Source organism: Carcharhinus amblyrhynchos, chromosome 5, assembly GCF_965287045.1.
Source record: "Carcharhinus amblyrhynchos chromosome 5, sCarAmb.v2.hapA, whole genome shotgun sequence".
In the NCBI taxonomy this organism is placed as follows: Eukaryota; Metazoa; Chordata; class Chondrichthyes; order Carcharhiniformes; family Carcharhinidae; genus Carcharhinus; species Carcharhinus amblyrhynchos.
Window position 1 is genome coordinate 107,371,548 of NC_137328.1, and position 20,047 is coordinate 107,391,594.

General features: G+C 44.5%; 1 protein-coding gene across 1 annotated transcript in view; it reads left to right on the forward strand.

The window, feature by feature from the left end:
* Positions 1–811: 811 nt before the first annotated feature.
* Positions 812–20,047, forward strand: part of enpp6 (ectonucleotide pyrophosphatase/phosphodiesterase 6) — a 45,124-nt gene continuing 25,888 nt past the window's right edge. The window contains exons 1-3 of the mRNA XM_080189413.1: positions 812–1,262; positions 10,441–10,620; positions 15,255–15,366. Of these exons, the coding sequence (XP_080045539.1) occupies positions 1,019–1,262; positions 10,441–10,620; positions 15,255–15,366 (536 nt within the window). The 5' untranslated portion in view covers positions 812–1,018. The remainder of the gene's footprint in view (positions 1,263–10,440; positions 10,621–15,254; positions 15,367–20,047) is intronic.

Here is a 20,047-nt window from a genome sequence, read left to right on the forward strand (position 1 = left end):
ATTCTAAGTAACATTCAAGATGAATATAGAGGAACTGGCAGATGTGATGCACTTGGATTTCCGAAAGGCATTTGACATGGTATCACATCAAAGGTTACTATACTGGATGTGATGACATGGTGTAGGGGTAACATATAAACATGGATAAAACATGGCTCACAGAAGGTTCAGATCTTTTTCATATTGGCAAGTTGTAAATAGTGGAGTGCTGCAGAGATCAATGCTGGGTTCTCAACTACTTGCAATTTATATCGGTGACTTGGGCAGCATGATGGCATCGTGGTTAGCACTGCTGCCTCACAGCATCGGGGACAGTGACCCAATTCCCAGTTTGGGTCACTGTCTGTGTGGAGTTTGCACATTCTCCCCATGTCTGCATGGGTTTCCTCGGGGTGCTCCGGTTTCCTCCCACAATCCAAAGATGTGTGGGCTAGGTGGATTGGTCATGCTAAATTCCCCTTTAATGTTAGGGGGACTAGCTAGGGGAAATGCATGGGGTTATGGGAATAGGGCCTGGTGGGATTGTGGTCGGTACAGACTTGATCAGCTGAATGGCCTCCTTCTGCAGGACTCTATGATTCTGTGAAAGGACTGAATGTATGTTAGCTACAATTGCTGATGACACCAAGATAGGTAGGAAAGTAAGTGTAAAGATTGTTAGATATTGAATGGTGCAGCAGGCTAGAAGGGCCGAATAGCCCAATCCTATTCCTCTGTCCCTATAAGCTCAGAACGGCTGCCAAACTGTGCACACGAAGCAACACAGGGAAGTCCAGCTGGTACTTACGGAGCCAAGATTACAACACATACATGCTGAGAACCAAGGAAGATAGCGTCTACAATTAAAGTCAGGATCTCCTGTGGGGTAAAGCTGATACAGTTCTTTTTATTGAAACCTTCGGATCTGGTATTTTGACCTCGCCATCCCTTTACCGAGACTTCAGCTGCCAAGCTCCTCTCACCCCCACCAGGATCCAGCATCTGTAGCCAGCCAGCCCACAGCAGCCAGGGATCCACAATGGGCAGGCACGCCGCTCTCTGTATCCTCGCAGTGCTCGCCTTCCTCTCCATTCCCAGCTGCCTCGCCAAGAGAAAGCTCCTGGTTTTCCTAATCGATGGCTTCCGCTTCGATTACATCAAGCAAGAGGAGCTACAGAACTTACCGGCTTTCCGGGAGATTGTGGAAAGGGGAGTCAAAGCGGAGTACCTGACGCCGGAGTTCCCCAGCCTCTCCTACCCTAACTATTACTCTCTCATGACTGGTAAGTGAGGAGGACAGAGACATAGAGAGAGGCTTTCCAGTGATACACACACCCGGGGGTTCTCTCAAAACAAAAAACCAATGAAATAGCTCACTCACAAAACATTCAATGGACTTTGCGTTGTGACATATCCATGTTTAAATCTGCTTACAGGCGCGTTTCACTTTTACAAATGCACACAAAACGTATTGCCGTTCATTTAGGCAACCAAATATTCTGGTTATCTGTTTAAATAAGGTTATTTAGCATATGATGTGTAGCGTTGGGCAAACCTTGTTTGAAGGAGATGCCTTAATCCTATTATAAGCGGTTAGATGGCAGAACAAGAGTTGCGTTGTGTTGTGCGCTCACTTTAAAGTCTTTGGACTGTGGACTGGTTCCTACAGGTTGGAGGGTAACTAATGTAAGCCTGCTATTCAAAAAAGGAGGTAGAGCGAACACAGGAAATTACAGACCAGTGAGCCCTCTTGGGTTATTTGGTCAGACCCAAATGATGGAAATGTTCAGGAGGCCAGTGATGAGTTATCTTCTCAAGAATAGTCCACACAGGTTCTGTTTTGTTGAAAAACAGGTCTCTCGTTTCCGGGAGGGGGGGCACAACCTTGTGAGGCTTTGCTGCCGTCATGTACTGGCTCGCTCTCCCCTCCTTTAGAGACACTGCAGGAACTCTGCTTGAGCATGGCAGTGCACGCAGACTGAACTCCAGTGTGGTGTGTCAACACAGATTAAAATAGCCTTGAATTGCCCTGCTAGCAGGACACTTTACAGATCAAATAAAAATAAACATGCTAAGAAGATAACTGCTGCCAAAAAGACAGCTGCTGAAGTTTTAAGAGAAACAAGTTTTACCAAGGAGCTGAAGGAAATCAGCATTAGCAGAGAAATGGTTTTGGGGAAGTTGATGGGATTGAAGGTGGGTAAATCTCCAGATCCTGATAATCTTCATCTCAGAGTACTTATGGAAGTGGCCCTGGAAATAATAGATCCATTAGTCATCATTTTACAAAATCTTTTGGAGCCTGGACTGGTTCCTACAGATTGGAGGGTAATTAATGTAAGCCCGCTATTCAAAAAAGGATAGAAAATAGGGAACTGTAGACCAGCAAGCCTAATGTCAGGACTAGGGAAGTTGCTAGAGTCCATTATCAAGAATTTCATAGCTCAGCATTTGGAAGGCAGTGGTTTAATCAGACAGAGTCAGCATGGATTTACAAAAGGAAAATCATGCTTGACGAATCTATTGGAATTTTTTAATAGAGTTGACCGAGGAGAACCAGTGGATATGGTTTATTTAGACTTCCAGAAGGCCTTCGACAAGGTCTCACACAGTAGACTACTATGTAAAGTTAAAGCACATGGGATTGCAGGTAGTGCTTTGAGATGGATAGGAAGCTGGTTAGCAGATGGGAAGCAAAGAATGGGTCTTTTTCTGATTGGCGGTCAGTGACTAGTGGAATTCCGCTGGGATCTGTGCTAGGACCCCAACTGTTCACATTATATATTAATGATTTGGAAAAGGGAACGGAATGTACTATATCCAATTTTGTAGACGATACAAAGTTGGGTTAGATGGTGAGCTGTGAGGAGGATACAGAGTTGTTTCAGTGTGATTGGACAGGCTGAGTGACTGGGCATCTGCATGGCAGATACAGTATAATGTAGATAAACATGAAGTTATCCACTTTGGTAGAAATAATAGGAAGGTGAATTATTATTTAAATAGGTGTAAATTGGGAAAGGTGGATACTCAGTGAGACCTTGGTATCCTTGTACATCAGACTCTGAAATTAAGTGTGCAGATGTAGCAGGCAGTAAAGAAACAAATATATGTTGGCTTCCATAGCGAGAGGATTTGAGTACAGGAATAGGGATGTTTTACTGCTATTGTACAGGGCGTAGTGAAGCTATCTGAAGTATTGTGCGCAGTTTTGGTGTCCTTATGAAAGGAAGGAGTCCTCGCTATAGAGAGAGTACAGCAAAGGTTTATCAGGCTGATTTCTGGGATGGCAGGTCTGTCATATGTGGAGAGATAAAGTCAGTTAGGATTATGTTAATTGGAGTTTAGAAGAGAGTGAGAGGGAATTGCATAGAAACGTATAAAATTCTAACAGGGTTAGGCAGGTTAGATTCAGAAAGAATGTTCCTGATGGTGAGGGAGTTCAGAACCCTAGTTTGAAGATAAGGGGTGAACCTCTTAGGGTAGGGACAATAGTTAGCACAGCTGCCTCACAGCACCAGGGAGCTGTGTTCAATTCCAGCCTTGGGTGACTGTCTGTGTGGAGTTTGCACATTCTCCCCATGTCTGTATGGGTTTCCTCTGGACAGATTGTTGGTGATCTGGACACCTAAGAACTTGAAGCTGTCAACCATTTCTACTTCATCCCCATTGATGTAGACAGGGGCATACTAAGAAGCAATTTAACATGGCCAATTCACCTAACCCAGACATCTTTGGATTGTGGGTGGAAACTGGAGCACCCGGAGGAAACTCACTCAGACATGGGGAGACTGTGCAGAGTCCAAAAAGACAGAAACCCAAAGCCAGAACTCAACCCAGGCCCTTGGCGTTGTAAGGCAGCAGTGCTAACCACTGCACGACTGTGTTGCCCTGGGGGCTATCATTTATCAGAATCCTAACTGGGCCAGTCATATAAATAGCCTGGCCACAAAAACAAGTCTGAGGCTGGGAATTCGACAGCAAGTAACTCACGTCCTGACTTCCCCAACAAGACACAAGTCAGGAGTGTGGTGGAATACTTCCCACTTGCCTGGAATGGTGCATCTCCAACAACCCTCAAGAATCTCAACACCATCCAGGACAAAGCAGCTCGCTTGATTGGCACCTCATCCATCACTCTCATCATTCACACCCTCCACCACTGATATGCAGTGGAACACTGTTTATCATCTAGAAGATGCACTGCAGCAATTCATAAAACTTCCTTCAACAACTCCTTCCAAACTGGCAACCGTTACCACCTAGAAGGACAAGGGCAGCAGGTCGATGGGATCACCACCACCTACTAAGCCACCTGACTTGAAATTATATCACCATTCCTTCACTGTCACTGGGTCAAAGTCCTGAAACTAACAGCACTGTGGATGTGCTTCACTGGAAATTGTGGCCCATCACCACCAAGGGCAATGAGGGATGAGCAACAAATGCCAGTCTTGCCACCTATGAAAGAATAAGGAATCAACTAATTACCGACCGCTGTGTGCAATCAGCCAACCCTGATCCTAGCTCACCCTGGAAATGTTCCCCAGAGATGGTTATACATGGAGCACTGCCCTGACCTAGTTCCCCACCTCCAGCATTTCCCAATCCCACTCTGCTTCCAACCCCATCGCCACAAGGTAGGAAAAATACACTTCTGCATTCAAACTATGGCTGTCTAACAGAAGAGAGTTAGGTACACAAAGCTAAAGAGAAAATGCTGGAAAGTCTCAGCAAGTCTGGCAGCATCTGTAAGGAGAGAAAAGAGCTGATGTTTCGAGTCCAGATGATCCTTTGTCAAAGCTAAAAGGCATAGAAAGTGGGAGAGATTTATACTGCAGGGTGAGGGAATGAAAGATACGTCAGAGCCACAAAAACACAGGGAAAGGCTGCTAATGGCAGCCCTCAGAGAGAATAGAAGGTGTGAGTGGCCAAACAGCAGAGAAGCTGAAATCAGAGGGTGAACTGTGACAGATGAAGATGTGGGAGGATGGAGGGGATAGTTGGGAGAGAGCTAAAATGGAGAAAAAAGGGAGGAAGAAAGAAACAAAGGGGGAGAAAAGATAAGGAAAGGGGGGCAAAATAGGGGGAAAGAGTGGGAGGGAAGTAAAATAAAGAAAAACAATAAAGAAGTAAAAAGGTAGAGAACAGTTAAAAATGAAATAAAATGATAACGAAAAGGTTGAGGTGGGGTAGAGCTAATCATCTGAAGTTGTTGAATTCGACGTTGAGGCTGGAAGGCTGTAAGGTGCTGAGCGGGAAGATGAGATGCTGTTCCTCCAGTTTGCGTTGAGCTTCACTGGAACATTGCAGCAGGCCAAGGACAGACATGTGGACATGGGAGCAGGATCGTGTGTTAAAATGGCAAACAACTGGAAATACCGGCATTGGACTGGGGTAAACCCAGTCCAACGCCAGCATCTCCACATCATGACTACTATCAACAAACAGCTGGAAAGTCAGGGGTCTGACTGCTCACAGACCAAAGGTGCTCAGTAAAGCAATCACCCAGTCTAAGTTTGGTCTCTCCGATACAGAGGAGACCACATTGGGAGCAGCAAATGCAGTAGACCAAATGAAAGAGGTGCAAGTGAAACATTGCTTAACCTGGAATTAATATTTTGGACCTTGGATGATAAGCATGGAAGAAGTAAAGGGGCAGGTATTCTGCGATTGCATGGGAAGGTGCCATGGATGATGGGAGAGGTGTTGGGTATAGTGGAGGAGTGAGCTACGTTATCCTGGAGGGAACCGTTTCTGTGGAATGCTGATAGAGGGAGTGAAGGGAGGATGTGTTTGGTGATGGCATCGCGCTGGAGTTGGTGAAAATGGCGGAGACTATGTTTTGCATGCAGAGGCTGGTGGTATGAAATGTGAGAACAAAGGGGACTCTATCCTTGTTCTGGCAGGGAGGGGAGGGGTGAGGGTTGTGGCATGGGAGATGGACCACGCACTGTTGAGGGCCCTGTGGACACCTGTAGGTGGGAAATCACGGGTTGAAGAAGAAGCACTACTTTGGAAAGTGACATGTTGGAACAAATGTGACGGAGGCGAAGGAGCTGAGAGGAAGGGATGGAGTTCTTACAGGATGTAGAGTGCAAAGAGCTGTAGCCCAGTTTTCTATGGGAATCATTGGATTTGTAATGAATATTAGTAGATAGCCTATTGCTGGAAACAGAGATAGAAAGGTCAAGGAAGGAAGGGAAATGTCTGAGATGGACCAGGTGAAGGTGATGGAGGGATGGAAACTGGAAGCGAGGTTGATGAAGTTTTCTAGGTCCGGATGAGACCAGGAAGTAGCACCAAAATAATAACTGATGTACTGGTAAAGGAGTTGTGGGAGGGGACCAAGGTAGCCTGAAACAAGGAATGTTCCAGATGCCCCATAGAAAGTCAAACATAGCTAGGTGGGTACCCATTGCTGCTCCTTTGATTTGGAGAAAGTGAGATGAGTTAAAGGAGAAGTTGTTGAGAGATAAAATGAGTTTAACCAGGCGGAGGAGAGTAGTGGCGGATGGGAATTGTTCAGGCCTCTTTTCAAGAAAGAAGCAAAGAACTCTTAGGCTGTCCTGGTGTGGGATGGAGGTGTAGAGAGATTGCACATCCATGGTAAATAGGAAACGGTTAGGGACTGTGAACTGGAAACTGTCAATAAAATGCAGGGCATCAGAGGAATCCCAGAAGTAGGTGGGGAGGGAATGGACCAGAGGGGTGAGGATGGAGTCAAGATAAAAGGAAATAAATTCAGTGGGGCAGGAGCATGCTGACACAGTGGGCCTACTAGGACAGTCCTTTTTGTGGATTTTGGGAAGTGGGTAGAAGCTGGCTGTCTGGGGTTGGAAGACTATGAGGTTGGAAGCTGCTCGGGGAAGGAATCCAGAGGAAATGAGGTCGGTAATGGTGTTGGAGATAATGGCTTGATGGTCAGTGGTGTGGTCATGGTCCAAGGGGAAGTAGGAGGAAGTACCTGAGAGATGGCACTCAGCCTCTGTGAGGTAGACGTCATTACACCAGATGACAAGAGCACCCCCTTTGTCAGCGGGGTTGATGACAAAGTTAGAGATGAACCTGAGAGTGCAAAGAGCGGGAAGTTTAGGAGAGAGGTTGGAATGGGAGAAGGGGCAGAAAAATTAAGATGGCCAATGTCCCGTTAACAGTTTCCAAGGGAAAGATGAAGGGCAGGCAATTGTCCTGGTGGAGCTGTCCAATTGAGGCAGAATATTGGAGGCTTGTGAAAGAGACTGTGGAACTGGGGGAGGACTCTTGCCCAAAGACGTGGGCACGGAGACGAAGGCAATGATAGAAGAGTTCAACATCATGTCAAGCCGAAAACATGCAAAGCATAATCCTCCACTATTTTTGCCAAGTCCAGCGTGATGCCACCACCAAACACATCTTCCCTTCACTCCCTCTGTCAGCATTCCGCAGAGACCGTTCCCTCCAGGATAACCCAGTCCACTCCTTCAATATACCCAACACCTCTCCATCACCCATGACACTTTCCCATACAATCGCAAAAGATGTAATACCTGCCCCTTTACCTCTTCCATGCTTATCATCCAAGGTCCAAAACGTTCATTCCAGGTTAAGCAGTGTTTCACATGCACCTCTTTCATTTGGTCTACTGCATTCGCTGCTCCCAATGTGGTCTCCTCTATATCAGAGAGACCAAACATAATCTGGGTGATTTCTTTGCTGAGCACTCCTGTTTGTGTGCAATCAGGATCCTGACTTTTCGGTTGCTTGCCATTTTAATACACAATCCTGCTCCCGTGTCCACATGTCTGTCCTTGACCCTGCTGCAATGTTCCAGTGAAGCCCAACGCAAACCGGAGAAACAGCATCTCATCTTCCGGCTAAGCACATTACAGCCTTCCAGTCTCAACATCGAGTTCAACAACTTCAGATGATTAGTTCTACCTCATCTTGATCCCTTAGTTTTCATTTCATTTCATTTTTAATTGTTCTCTACCTTTTATTTCTTTATTGCCTTTCTTTGTTTTTATTTCCCCCCACTCTTTCCCCCTATTTTGTCCGCCTTTCCTTACCTTTTCTCTCCCTTCGTTTCTCCCATCCCCCCTTTTTTCTCAATTTTACTTCCCTCCCATCCATTCCCTCCCATCCCCTCTCCTCACATCTTCACCTGTCACAGTTTACCCTCTGGTTTCAGCTTCTCTGCTGTTTGGCCATTTACACCTTCTGTTCTCTCCGTGGACTGCCATTAGCAGCCTTTCCCCTTGTTTTTGTGGCTGTAACTCATCTTTCATTCCCTCACCCTGCAGTGTAGATCTCTCCCGCTTTCTATGTATTTTAGCTTTGACAAAGAGTCATCTGGACTCGAAACGTCAGCTCTTTTCTCTCGTTACAGATGCTGTCCAACCTGCTGAGAATTTCCAGCATTTTTCTCTTTTGGTTTCAGATTTTAGCATCCGCAGTAATTTGCTTTTATCAAGCAAAGCTGTCATATCCCTGTGTACTGTCATATCTTTAGGTTCTTCAGATCAAATAGAGAAGGCACCAATAACCTTATCTGAAGAAGTAACTTCTTCAGCAGAATAGACTGTCTTAACTGTACGAGCATTGCCATTAAAATTACCATGCTATGCTAAGGCCAAAGTACATACTTTTACTGCTAATGCAAAGTTCCTTTGTACCCTATTTTATCAAAAAATATAACTTGCAGTTATGTTTGCCTTCTACTTCACATATTCCCTATCAAAGTTCACAGAAGGTGTAATAACATTCTACAGCGCTTCATTTCAAAGTTCACAGATAATGTAAAATTGGAGGAGGATCGAGACAACTCAGCAGATAGGAGATGAGTTGATTAAATGAGCAGACACATGGCAGATGTAATTCAGGACAGAGAAGTGTGAAGATCTTCATTTCAGTGGGAAGAATAGGGAGAGACAAGAAATTACGAAGGCTGTGAACGAAACCCAATCCATCACGCAAACCAGCCTCCCATCCATTGGCTCTGTTTATACTTCCCGCTGCCTCGGAAAAGCAGCCAGCATAATCAAGGACCCCACGCACCCCGGACATTCTCTCTTCCACCTTCTTCCATCGGGAAAAAGATACAAAAGTTTGAGGTCACGTACCCACAGAGTCAAGAACACCTTTCTCCCTGCTGCCATCAAACTTTTGAATGGACCTACCTTATAATAAATTGATCTTTCTCTATACCCTAGGTATGACTATAACATCACGTTCTGCATCCTCTCCTTTCCTCCTCCATGAATGATGTGCTTTGTCTGTATAGCGTGCAATAAACAATATTTTTCACTGTATACTCATACATGTGACAATAATAAATCAAGTCAAATCAAAAAACAAGCACTGTATACCTGACACCGAACTGGAACAGCAGGTCAGTATACATTCTGTCCACCAGCAAGTACGCTGTTCCTTCCACTGTTGATGCCATTACCCTGTACCTGTTGTGCACTCATCACCCACTTACTGCATCTTGCTTGCCATCCTGCTGTTGCCAACTTCTAACACCAATATGAAACCAACGATAAGAATTTGGAAAAAAACCATGTGGACTTAAATAATAACAAAATATTTTTGAAATGTACAGCGAAGCTTTCCGTGGTTAGAAAGTGAAGTCTAGGTACAAACCCAACACCTGGCACCCATCAGAGCCATGTCAATCTGATTCCTCTTTCTTCTGATTGAATGCCTACAGTGGCATCTACCTCTAAGGAAAGAGACATAGCTAATGTTTGAGGCTCTGGTATAAACTCTGGATTCTTTGCAATAGTTTTCATGAACCAGGCCAATTTTAGTCTAGGCCAAAAGGTTAACTGATCCATGACTGGAGAGGAAATGAGTGAAAAATGTGTTGGGTAAAAGGATTAAACATACACGAGGCTCCTGGGACTAAAGGACAAAATTACTAATAATTAGTTTGGTATTTTTTCTGACTTCCCACAGGTTTGATTCCTGAACTCTGCTGAGTTAGCAGATTTCTGTCAGTGGCTGTGGTAAAGTTCTACAACTGACCGTAACAAGTCAGTGAGTTCAGAGAATGTTTAACTTAAGAAGGGTCTGGTGAATGATCCTTTTCAGTGTGCTAGCCCTCACCCGCTGTGAATCAATGTCCTTGGCTGGGAGGGGCTAGACTTAGAGCCACTGGTGACTATACTTACTTGACAGAGCCCTTTGTACTATCACACATTGAATGAATTGGCTCTGAAGGTTAACTTTACCTAAAATTGATAAAGAGCATAGTTTAGACCAGTTTGCTTTTGCTACAAATAAACCTGTTGGAATTTAACCTGGTGTTGTGAGACTTCTTACTGTGCCCACCCCAGTCCGATGCCGGCATCTCCACATCAATGATATTTTAGATAATTAGAAAGCAATGGCAAGCACCACCTTGACTGACTGACTGATTGATGAAAGTATGATATTTGTGTGAGGTGATGTTTATGATGATCTCTGTGATTTCTCCAGGACACTATTGCGAAGTGCACCAGATGATTGGAAATTATATGTGGGATAAGCAAACGAACAAGTCATTTCTGATTGGTGAGAATGAGGATAGCCGACTCCCTATGTGGTGGGAAGCGTCAGAACCAATCTGGGTTACCATGATGAAGAATAAGAGACCAGTTTATATGTATTACTGGCCAGGTTAGTATTTACCTTATACGGACCTCTCACTATTATCTTCATGATTACTTTAATATAGCCCCCCGCAACACCAAATTGTTTTGACAGTTGACAATGGCAGTGACATTAATGAATGAATACAGCTGGGATGTAAACTCAGGTGGATTTTGTTTAACCTTTCCTGCTCCCCCAACTCTCTTTCCTTGGCCTTGCTTTGTCATTTCTTGTTTGTGTCTTTTGAGCCACATGTCATACGGCAGGAATTGCCAAGACAAAAAGCCTTGTTTCCTTGATACAAGATTCAATAGTGTTGTAGTCAATGTATCCATATCTCTGAGATCTCAAGTTTCTCAACCCTCTGTCATATCTGCATTCCTCTAATCCTGGCCTCCTGGGCATTCCTGATTTTATTCCTTCCACCACTGGTAGGTTGCTTCACTGTCAGTTCATAGGCCCTAAGCTCTGGAATGTCATCCTGACACCTCTCTGTCACCCCCTAGTTATTTCCAACCTCAATATTGTGATTCTGCAATGGGATGTAGACAGATTGGGTGAAAACCTGGCGAATGGAGTTTAATGTGGGGAAGTGTGAGGTCATGCACATTGATAGGAGGAATTAAAAAGCAGAGTATTATCTAAATGGAGAGAGTCTACTGGTGAGTGAAGTGCAGAGGGATCGAGGTGTTCTAGTGCAATAATCACAAAAAACTAGCAAACAACAAGTAGTTAAAAAGGCCTTTACTGCAATGGGGTTGGAGTTTAACATTTTAGCCTTTATTGCAAAGGGATTGGAGTTTTAAACATAAGGTGGTTTTATTGCCATTGTACAGGATGTTGGTGAGGTCTCATCTGGAACACTGTGTCCAGTTTTGGTCCCCTTACCTTAAGAAGGATATAGTAACATTGAAGGCAATCCAAAGGAGATGCGCCAGACTAATCCCTGGGTTGAGAGAGTTGCCCTTTCAAAAGCAACTAAACAGGCTGGATCTGTATTTCTTAGTGTTTAGAAGAGTGAGGGGTGACCTTATTCAAACATATAAGATCGTGAAGGGGCTTGACAGAGTAGATGGTGAGATGCTTTCACTAGTGGGAGAGTCTTGAGCAAGGTGACATAGCTACAAGATAAAGGGCTGGTCATTTAAAATTGAAGTGTGTAGAAACTTATTCTCACAGAGGATTCTGGAATTCTCTGCCCCAAAGGGTAGTGGAGGCTGGATCATTAGAAGTATTTAAAGTGGAGGTAGATAAATATTTAATAGATCGAGGAATAGAGGGGTATGGCGAAATGGCACAGTAAAGAAGAGAAAGCAGCATTGATTAGCCATGATTGTATAGAATGGCAAGGTAAGCTTCAAGAGCCTGCTGTCTACTCCTGCTTCTATTTCTTATGTTCTTGTGTGTTCAAGAAATTCTTTCAAAACTGCCACTTTAACCCAGCTTTTTGAACATCTGCCCTAATATCTGTTATGTGACTCAACGTCATAGTTTATTTTCTAATACTCCTGCGAAGCTCCGTGGGACATTTCGTTCTGTTTTCTGCAATTCTGTTCTGCGCCAATGCAAAAATGTGCTGGGAACGTTAGCAAGTGTGCTTAGAATCATAGAATCCGTACAGTGCAGAAGAGGCCATTTTGGCCCATTGAGTCTACACTGATTGTCTGACAGAGTATCTTACCCAGGCCACCTCCCCCACACTATCCCCATAACCTCACACATTTCCCGTAGCTAATCCAACTAACCTAGACATCTTTGGACATTAAGGAGCAATTTAGCATGGCCAATCCACCTAACTGGCACATCTCTTTACAATTTTTTTCTTGCATTTTTTTAAAAGCCGGTTGCCCTGACAGTCATGGAATGATATGTAATTTTAGCTCTGAGATACGTGGCTCCAATGTTGTGAAGTGTAACGTTGAGTCTGTGGTGTTGGCCCGGATCTTCAGCCGGCTGTGGGAAAGTAGGGTCTATGTCCAAATTTCCAGTGTGCATTGCCAGTGGGCTAGGACACCAGCCAAGAGTGCTGACAATCTGTTAGGTTCCAGAAAATTCCTGACCACTTTCGTGTCTGAAAACCAACAACCTTTGGCGGAATGGTTAGAAACAATGTTTAAATTAAGAAAAGAAAGGTTTGCATTTATAAAGCACCTTTGATAGCCAAAGGATGTCCCAATGCACTTTACAGCCAATGAAGTACTTTCTATAGTGTAGCCCCAGTTGTAGTCTAGCACACCAAGTAGGACAGCCAATTTATACACAGCAAACTCCCACAATGTGAGAATGATCTTACCTGTTTTGTAGATAAGGGAGTAAGAAAGAAAGTGTGGCCTCTGTTTAACATCCCATCTAAAGGACAACAGCTCTCATGGTCAGTTGTTGATTTTGTTTTTCAAGTCGTGAAAGTGGGCCTTTTATAAAAGCACCATTAACTGGGAAATAAGCTTGTCAAGAAGCCACCAATTAACCCTGAATATTACATTGGCCACACTGTGGTTGGTTTGGGCAGGCAGGTGATAGAAGGGAGTCTGCTTTTGCCCCATCTGAGGTGAAAAGGCAGGAGTGAAGAGGATGTCCATCTTTTGGGGGGGCGGGGGGAGGTGTTTTCTGTGCATTTGAAGCAAACCCCTCCCCCTTCCACCCTGCAAGACAATAACCCTGCTTTGTGCCCTCTCACCCAGATACCTCCTTGGGTTCCCAATCCTTCCCCATCTAAACATCCAAGGCTTTGCTGAGCCTGGGTCCTCCAGGATCCATTGCTGTCTTCTTGGTGACTAAGTTTGCAGTCCGTGCAGTGCCCCCTAATAAGTTCAGGTGGTTGCGGGACTGCTTGCTGGCAGCTCTTGAGGAAGGCAGTACTTCCTGCTGAGGGTGCCACTCTCTTCCTCTTTATGTTACCTGCAGTGTATTAGAGCTGCGGAGTGCCCAATTTTAAAAATCAATTGGATCACTGCCTGTAGATAGTGCCATGCATGATCAGATGCCAGATTAGAGCAATTTTCCACTGTAAAGATTGTGAAAACTCTTTGGGCAACCTTCGGGACCCAGGATAATGATCTGAGAACCTGAGTTCGAATCCCACCACAGCAGATGATGGAATTTGAATCTAATAAAAAAAAGTCTGGGATTAAAAGTCTAATGATGACCATAAAACCATTGTTGATCGTGGCAAGAACCCACCTGGTTCACCAATGTTCTTTAGGGAAGGAAATCTGCCATCCTTCCCTGGTCTGGCCTACATGTGACTCTAGAACCACAGCAATGTGGTTGACTCTCAACTGCCCTCAGAAATGGTCGATTAAGTCATTCGGATCAAGGGCAATTAGGTGTGGGGGATAAATCCTGACCTTACCAATGATGCCCACATCCCATGAAAGAATAAAGGAAAAAGAAAATTGCTTCATCTGATCATGTCCATGACACTAGCAAGGAGACTAAATGCTTGATGAAAAACACCAGTTATACTCAGTATCTTCAGAGTGCTGGAGAGCTGGCACGGTGGCACACACAGTGGTTAGCACCAGGGACCTATGTTCGTTTCACTTGAGTCACTGTCTGTGTGGGTGTCCTCCAGATGCTTTGGTTTCCTCCCACAGTCCAAAGTCATGTGTGGGTTAGTTGATTGGCCATGCTAAGTTGACTCCAGTTTTGGAAGTATTAGCAGGGTAAATATGTGGGTTTATGGGGATAGGGTGGGATTGTTGTCAGTGCAAGCCCGATGGGCCGGATGGCCGCCTTCTGTACTGTAGAGATTCCCTGATTCTAGCTGGAAATAAAAGAAGCGGGAATTCCAAAGCATAGGCTGGAGGTTGCTGTAGGCATGGATGCTGTTGTGGGAAATGTACCACTGAGTCAGGCAGAAGGTTTCAACAATACAGTTTTATTTTAATGAAGCTTTGTGGAGACAAGGCACTAACAAGCATCCTATGATACAATAGGAGCGGTCCACCTTTATACCTTTTACACAATAGATGGACCGGACATCATTAACACGTTGTTGTAATCAAGTAGGTGAACGATTGTTAACACATTGTTATGGACAGATACAGACATGATCATTTCAATATCGCATTGTTCCATGAATGGATACATTTCCTCTTTATCAATGACTTAGTTTCAGTCTATTCACACAGTAATTGGTTTTCCTCTGTTTATGTATTCCTGTTCCCATTCGTGGCTAATCTATCAGACCCCATTGTCCCAGGGCAGTTTTTATCTTTAAGGTGCCTGGCTTCCTGCAGTATTTGCTCCCTGTATGTTTAGTTTTAAATAACTGTCTGTCCTGCATATTTAAATTTCGAATAGCTGTCTGCATTAAAAGTCAGTGCCTGCTTAATGTCCTTTAACCCTTCATGTGCCGGGCAGCTATTTTGTGCCTGGTATCCATCTTTCTGATTTTTTCCACTGCAGTTGCCAACAGTGGAACAAATAAAATCAGGTATGTGCAGGAAGCCTGAACACCCAGAGCCTGGACATCCCGAAGGCTGGAAGTGATTACAGGGATAGGGAGGGCAAATCCACCAAAGGGAGTCAAATTAAGGATGAGAATTTTAAAACCGAGCGCTCACAGAACGGGAAACCGGGATTGGTGGGTGAATGGGAGCTGAGCTTTGAAAGCATAAAAAAGTACTGAGTTAATAATGTTATTTTTTTAAAAACAGGTTGTGAAGTTGCAATCCGGAATGTCAGACCTACATACTGTCGGAATTACTATTACTATCCATCAGACAAAAACTTTACAACTGCTGCTTTAGATGCCGTTGAAGCTCTGAGGTAGGATATTGGGAAATTCCATACTGAGGAATCTACTACTTCTCTAATTTAGAATCATAGAACGGTTACAAAGGGGCCATTCAGCCCTTGTTAGTTTTCTGGAAAAGGAATTCAACTAGTCCCGCACCCCCTCCATTTTTCTGTAGCCCTGCAATATTTTTCTTCCAACATTAAGTAATCCCCTTCGGAAGTTATTGCTGAATGTGCTTCCTGCACCCATTCAGACTGCGATTTGCAAAGAATGACCACCCGCCTCCTGTAATAAAAAGGACATCTTTTGCTCTTTGTTTTCCATTTGTGCTCCCTGGTTTTTAATCTATCCACTAATTGGAAACAGTTTCTCCCTAACTAGTCTATCCGGAACCCCACACCCCCATGATTTTGAACATCTCTATCAGATTTCCTCTTAACCAGCTCCTCTTGAAGGAGGGTGACCTTAGCTTCTCCATTCCATCCAAATAATAGGTTTCAGGGTTGAGGGATTTCACTGTCATAAATTTCCCTAACCAGCCCCACTCTTTCTTGTACAACTGTTCACTAGATGTGTAACTATAGAACATTTTTGCATTCCCTTTTTGTGTTACGTGCCTGCCTCTTCTCTTCTTGCCTCAGCACGGTGGCACAGTGGTTAGCTGTGCTGCCTCACAGCGCCAGGGACCTGGGTTCAATTCCCAGCTTGGGTCACTGTCTGTGCGGAGTCTGCACATTCTCCCCGTGTCTTTGGGTTTCCTCCGAGTGCCCCGGTTTCCTCCCACACTCCAATGATGTGCGGGATAGGTTGATTGGCCGTGCTAAATTGCCCCTTTAATGTCAGGGTAAATACTAACAGGATAAATACTTGAGGTTGAGGGGAAGGGCCTGGGTGGGATTGTGGTTGGTGCAGACTTGATGGGCCAAATGGCTTCCTTCTGTGTTGTGCAGAATTGCACACCATCCCCGTGTCTGCGTGGGTTTCCTCCAGGTGCTCCAGTTTCTTCCCACAGTATGAAAGATGTGCTGGTTAGGTGCGTTGATCCGAACAGGTGCCGGAGTGTGGCAACTAGGGGAATTTCACTAACTTCATTGCAGTGTCAATGTAAGCCTTATTTGTGATGAATAAATAAACTTTTGGGATTCTATACTCCTTCTTTGTTGTCCTTATTTCTATTTTTACTTGCCCATTGAACTTTTTATATTCAGCAAGACTCTCACTTGTATTTTGAAACAGGTATCCTGCATAACTTACTTTTATTATCCAGGGAGCACTGACTTTATTCTCCTATCTTTCTTCTTTATGCCGTACCTGTACCCTATCTCCATTTTAAAGACAGCACATTGTTCATCCCAGCTTCGCTTGTTGATCTTTGGTCCCCAGTTACCTGGGCAGAATCTGTTCAGGCCTCATTGAAATTGGCTCTCCCTCAATTAGTTATTTTTCCCCTGGATTGTTCTTTGATCTTTTCCAATAGCTCACCTGAACCTTATAATATTATGATCAGGGTCCCATGAATGTCCCTCTACTGATTAGGGAATATTAGTGGGGCGGGGGGGGGGGGGGGGGGTGGTTCTTCACACAGGGAGTGGTGGGAGTGTGGAATGAGCTGCCAGATGAAGTGGTAAATGCAGGCTCACTTTTAACATTTGAGAAAATCTTGGACAGGTACATGGATGAGAGGGGTGTAGAGGGATATGGTCTGGGTGCAGGTCAGTGGGACTAGGCAGAAAAGTGTCTCGGTACAGCCAAGAAGGGCCAAAAGGCCTGTTTCTGTGCTGTAATGTTCTGTGGTTCTATGGTTTTAAGGTTCTATGACACTCGATCCACTTCATTGCCCAGAACCAGGTCCAGTAAAGCCTTGTTCTTCGTTGGGCTGAAAACATACTGATCCTGAAAATTCTCCTCAACGCACTTCAGAAATCCCCCCATCCCGCTACCCTGAATGTTAAATTAGCCCTAAACTCTGTGAGAGGGAGGCAATGGCCTGGTGATATTAACACCAGACTATTAATCCAGAAACTCAGCGAAGGTTCTGGGGACCCGGGTTTGAATCCCACCACGGCAGATGGTGGAATTTGAATCAAAAAAATTATCTGGAATTAAGAATCTACTGACGACCATGAAACCATTATCGATTGTCGGAAACACCCACCTGGTTCACTAATGTCCTTTAGGGAAGGAAATCTACTGCCCTTCCCTGGCCTGGCCTACATGAGACTCCAGAGCCACAGCAATGTGGTTGAGTTTTAACAGACCTCGGGCAACTAGGGATCAGCAATATATGCTGGCCAGCCAATGACACCCATGTCCCATGAATGAATTTTTAAATATTCTAGAGGTTTTGATCCTCTCTACAATTATTACTTTAGAGCACCTTGCCCAGTGTAGATCTATAGAATACACTCAGTATGCTACCTCTATTGTTTATTTCACTCTAACTGAATAGATTCTGTCCTCTCAGACATCCCCTCTCTCCAGCACTGTGAGATTTTCCTTTGTCAAAACTGCCACTTCTCTTTTCCTTCGTTCCATATCTTTCCTGAACACCTTGTGCCCAAGAATATTTAGTCTGCAGTTCATTCCTTTTCTTTGTGAGCCAGGTGTCCGTATTGCCATCAACACAAAATCCTTCACCGAACCTTCCCTCTGTTACTGACCATCACATTCTCCCCCGGGACACAAGGCTGAAGTACAAGCACTAAGCACTAACTGAGCCATCCGGTATTCCATGCCATCTCAAGTAATCTTCACTGCTCATTCCCTTGGCATCTGACTCTCATGTGTCCTTTGTGCCCTCGTGCTGCTACACAGATTAACCCCAGTGGCTATGGTGTGACTGGAAGGATGCTGCTGCCTTTCACTAGGGGATATTGCAGATATAGAATCATAGAACCTATAGTGCAGAAGAAGGCCAATTGACCCATCGAGCCTGTACTGACAACAATCCCACCAGGTCCCATCCCCGTAACCCCACAGATTTACCCTCCTAATTCCCCTGATGCTAAAGGACAATTTAGCATGGCCAATCAACCTAACCTGCACATCTTTGGACAGATGGCCTGGCAGTTACCTCGCGCAAAAGGTCCTATATGGAACCGCACATCAGCATGGCCTGAGCTAGCTGAAAGGCAGCAGCAAAGATAAGCAGCTGTGCCTATCTCCTATTTGTTAGGTGCAGCTCCCTTTGCCTGTGTCACATTGACCTGTAAGTGAGAGGGAAGTGTGTCAGTGAGTGCCGTGCAATATTTTTAGATGATGTGACAGTGAAGTAGCTGCCAGTATGTACAAACTGCGAGGTGTGGTTATGAGGTTTGCAGCGATGTTGGGTGCGTGAGGATGTCTGCTGCCCAGCGCACATGACTGCCTGATGTCAATGCTACATTATGGGGCGGCATGGTGGCACAATGGTCAGCACTGCTGCCTCTCAGCTCCAGGGACCTGGGTTCAATTCCAGCTTTGGGTGACTGTGTGGAATTTGCACATTCTCCCCCTGTCTGTGTGGGTTTTCTTTGGGTGCTCCAGTTTCTTCCCACAGTCCAGAGAGGTGCAGGTTAGGTGGATTGGCCATGCTAAATGGCCACTTAGTGTCTCAAGATGTGTATGTTGGGTGGATTAGAGGGGTAAATGAATGAGGTTAGGGGAATGGGTGGGCCTGGATAAGATGCTCTGTTGGAGAGTTGATGCAGATGGGCCAAATGGCCTCCTTATGCACTGTAGAATTCTATGATTATTATATACCTCATTGATTACCATATACATTCTGTTAATCCTTTATACTGCACTTAATCTCAAACATACTATCTCCTTTCTAATAACATCTAGTATTGATAGAGGTAGTAATGGAGATAGTTGGTGCATTGGTGATCATCTTCCAAAATTCTATTGAGTCTGGAACAGTTCCTACAGATGAGAGGGAACAAATGTTAAGAAAGAAGCGAGAGAGAGAGAAAGTAGAAACTATAGACCTGTTAGGATTAGGGTTAGGGTTAAATATTGAACTATAGACCCGTTAGCCTTTATCAGTAGTGTGGAAAATGCTAGAATTTATTATAAAGGATCTGACTAAATGGACACTTGGGTAATATTGATCTGATTTTCTTGGGCTAGTGAGTGGGAAATGTCTGATGAACCTGTTGGAGTTTTATAAGGATGTAGATTTTGATTTGATTTATTATTGTCACATGTATTAGTATACAGTGAAAAGTATTGTTTCTTTTGTGCTATACAGGCAAAGCATGCCGTTCATAGAGAAGGAAAGGAAAGGAGAGAGTGCAGAATGTAATGTTACAGTTATAGCTAGAGTGTAGAGAAAGATCAACTTAATACAAGGTAGGTCCATTTGAAAATCTGATGGCAGCAGGGAAGAAGCTGTTCTTGAGTCAACTGGAACATGTCCTCAGATTTTTGTATCTTTTTCCTGGCGGAAGAAGGTGGAAGAGAGAATGTCCGGGGTGTGTGGGGTTCTTAATTATGCTGGCTGCTTTTCTGAGGCAAAGGGAAGTGTAGACAGAGTCAATGGATAGGAGGCTGGTTAGTGTGACGGACACAGCTACGTTCACAACTCTTTGTAGTTTCTTGTGGTCTTGGGCAGAGCAGAAGCCATACCAAGTGTGATACAACCAGAACGAATGTTTTCTATGGCACATCTATAAAGGCTGGGGCCATCGCAGACATGCCAAATTTCCTTCGCCTCCTCAGGAAGGAGAG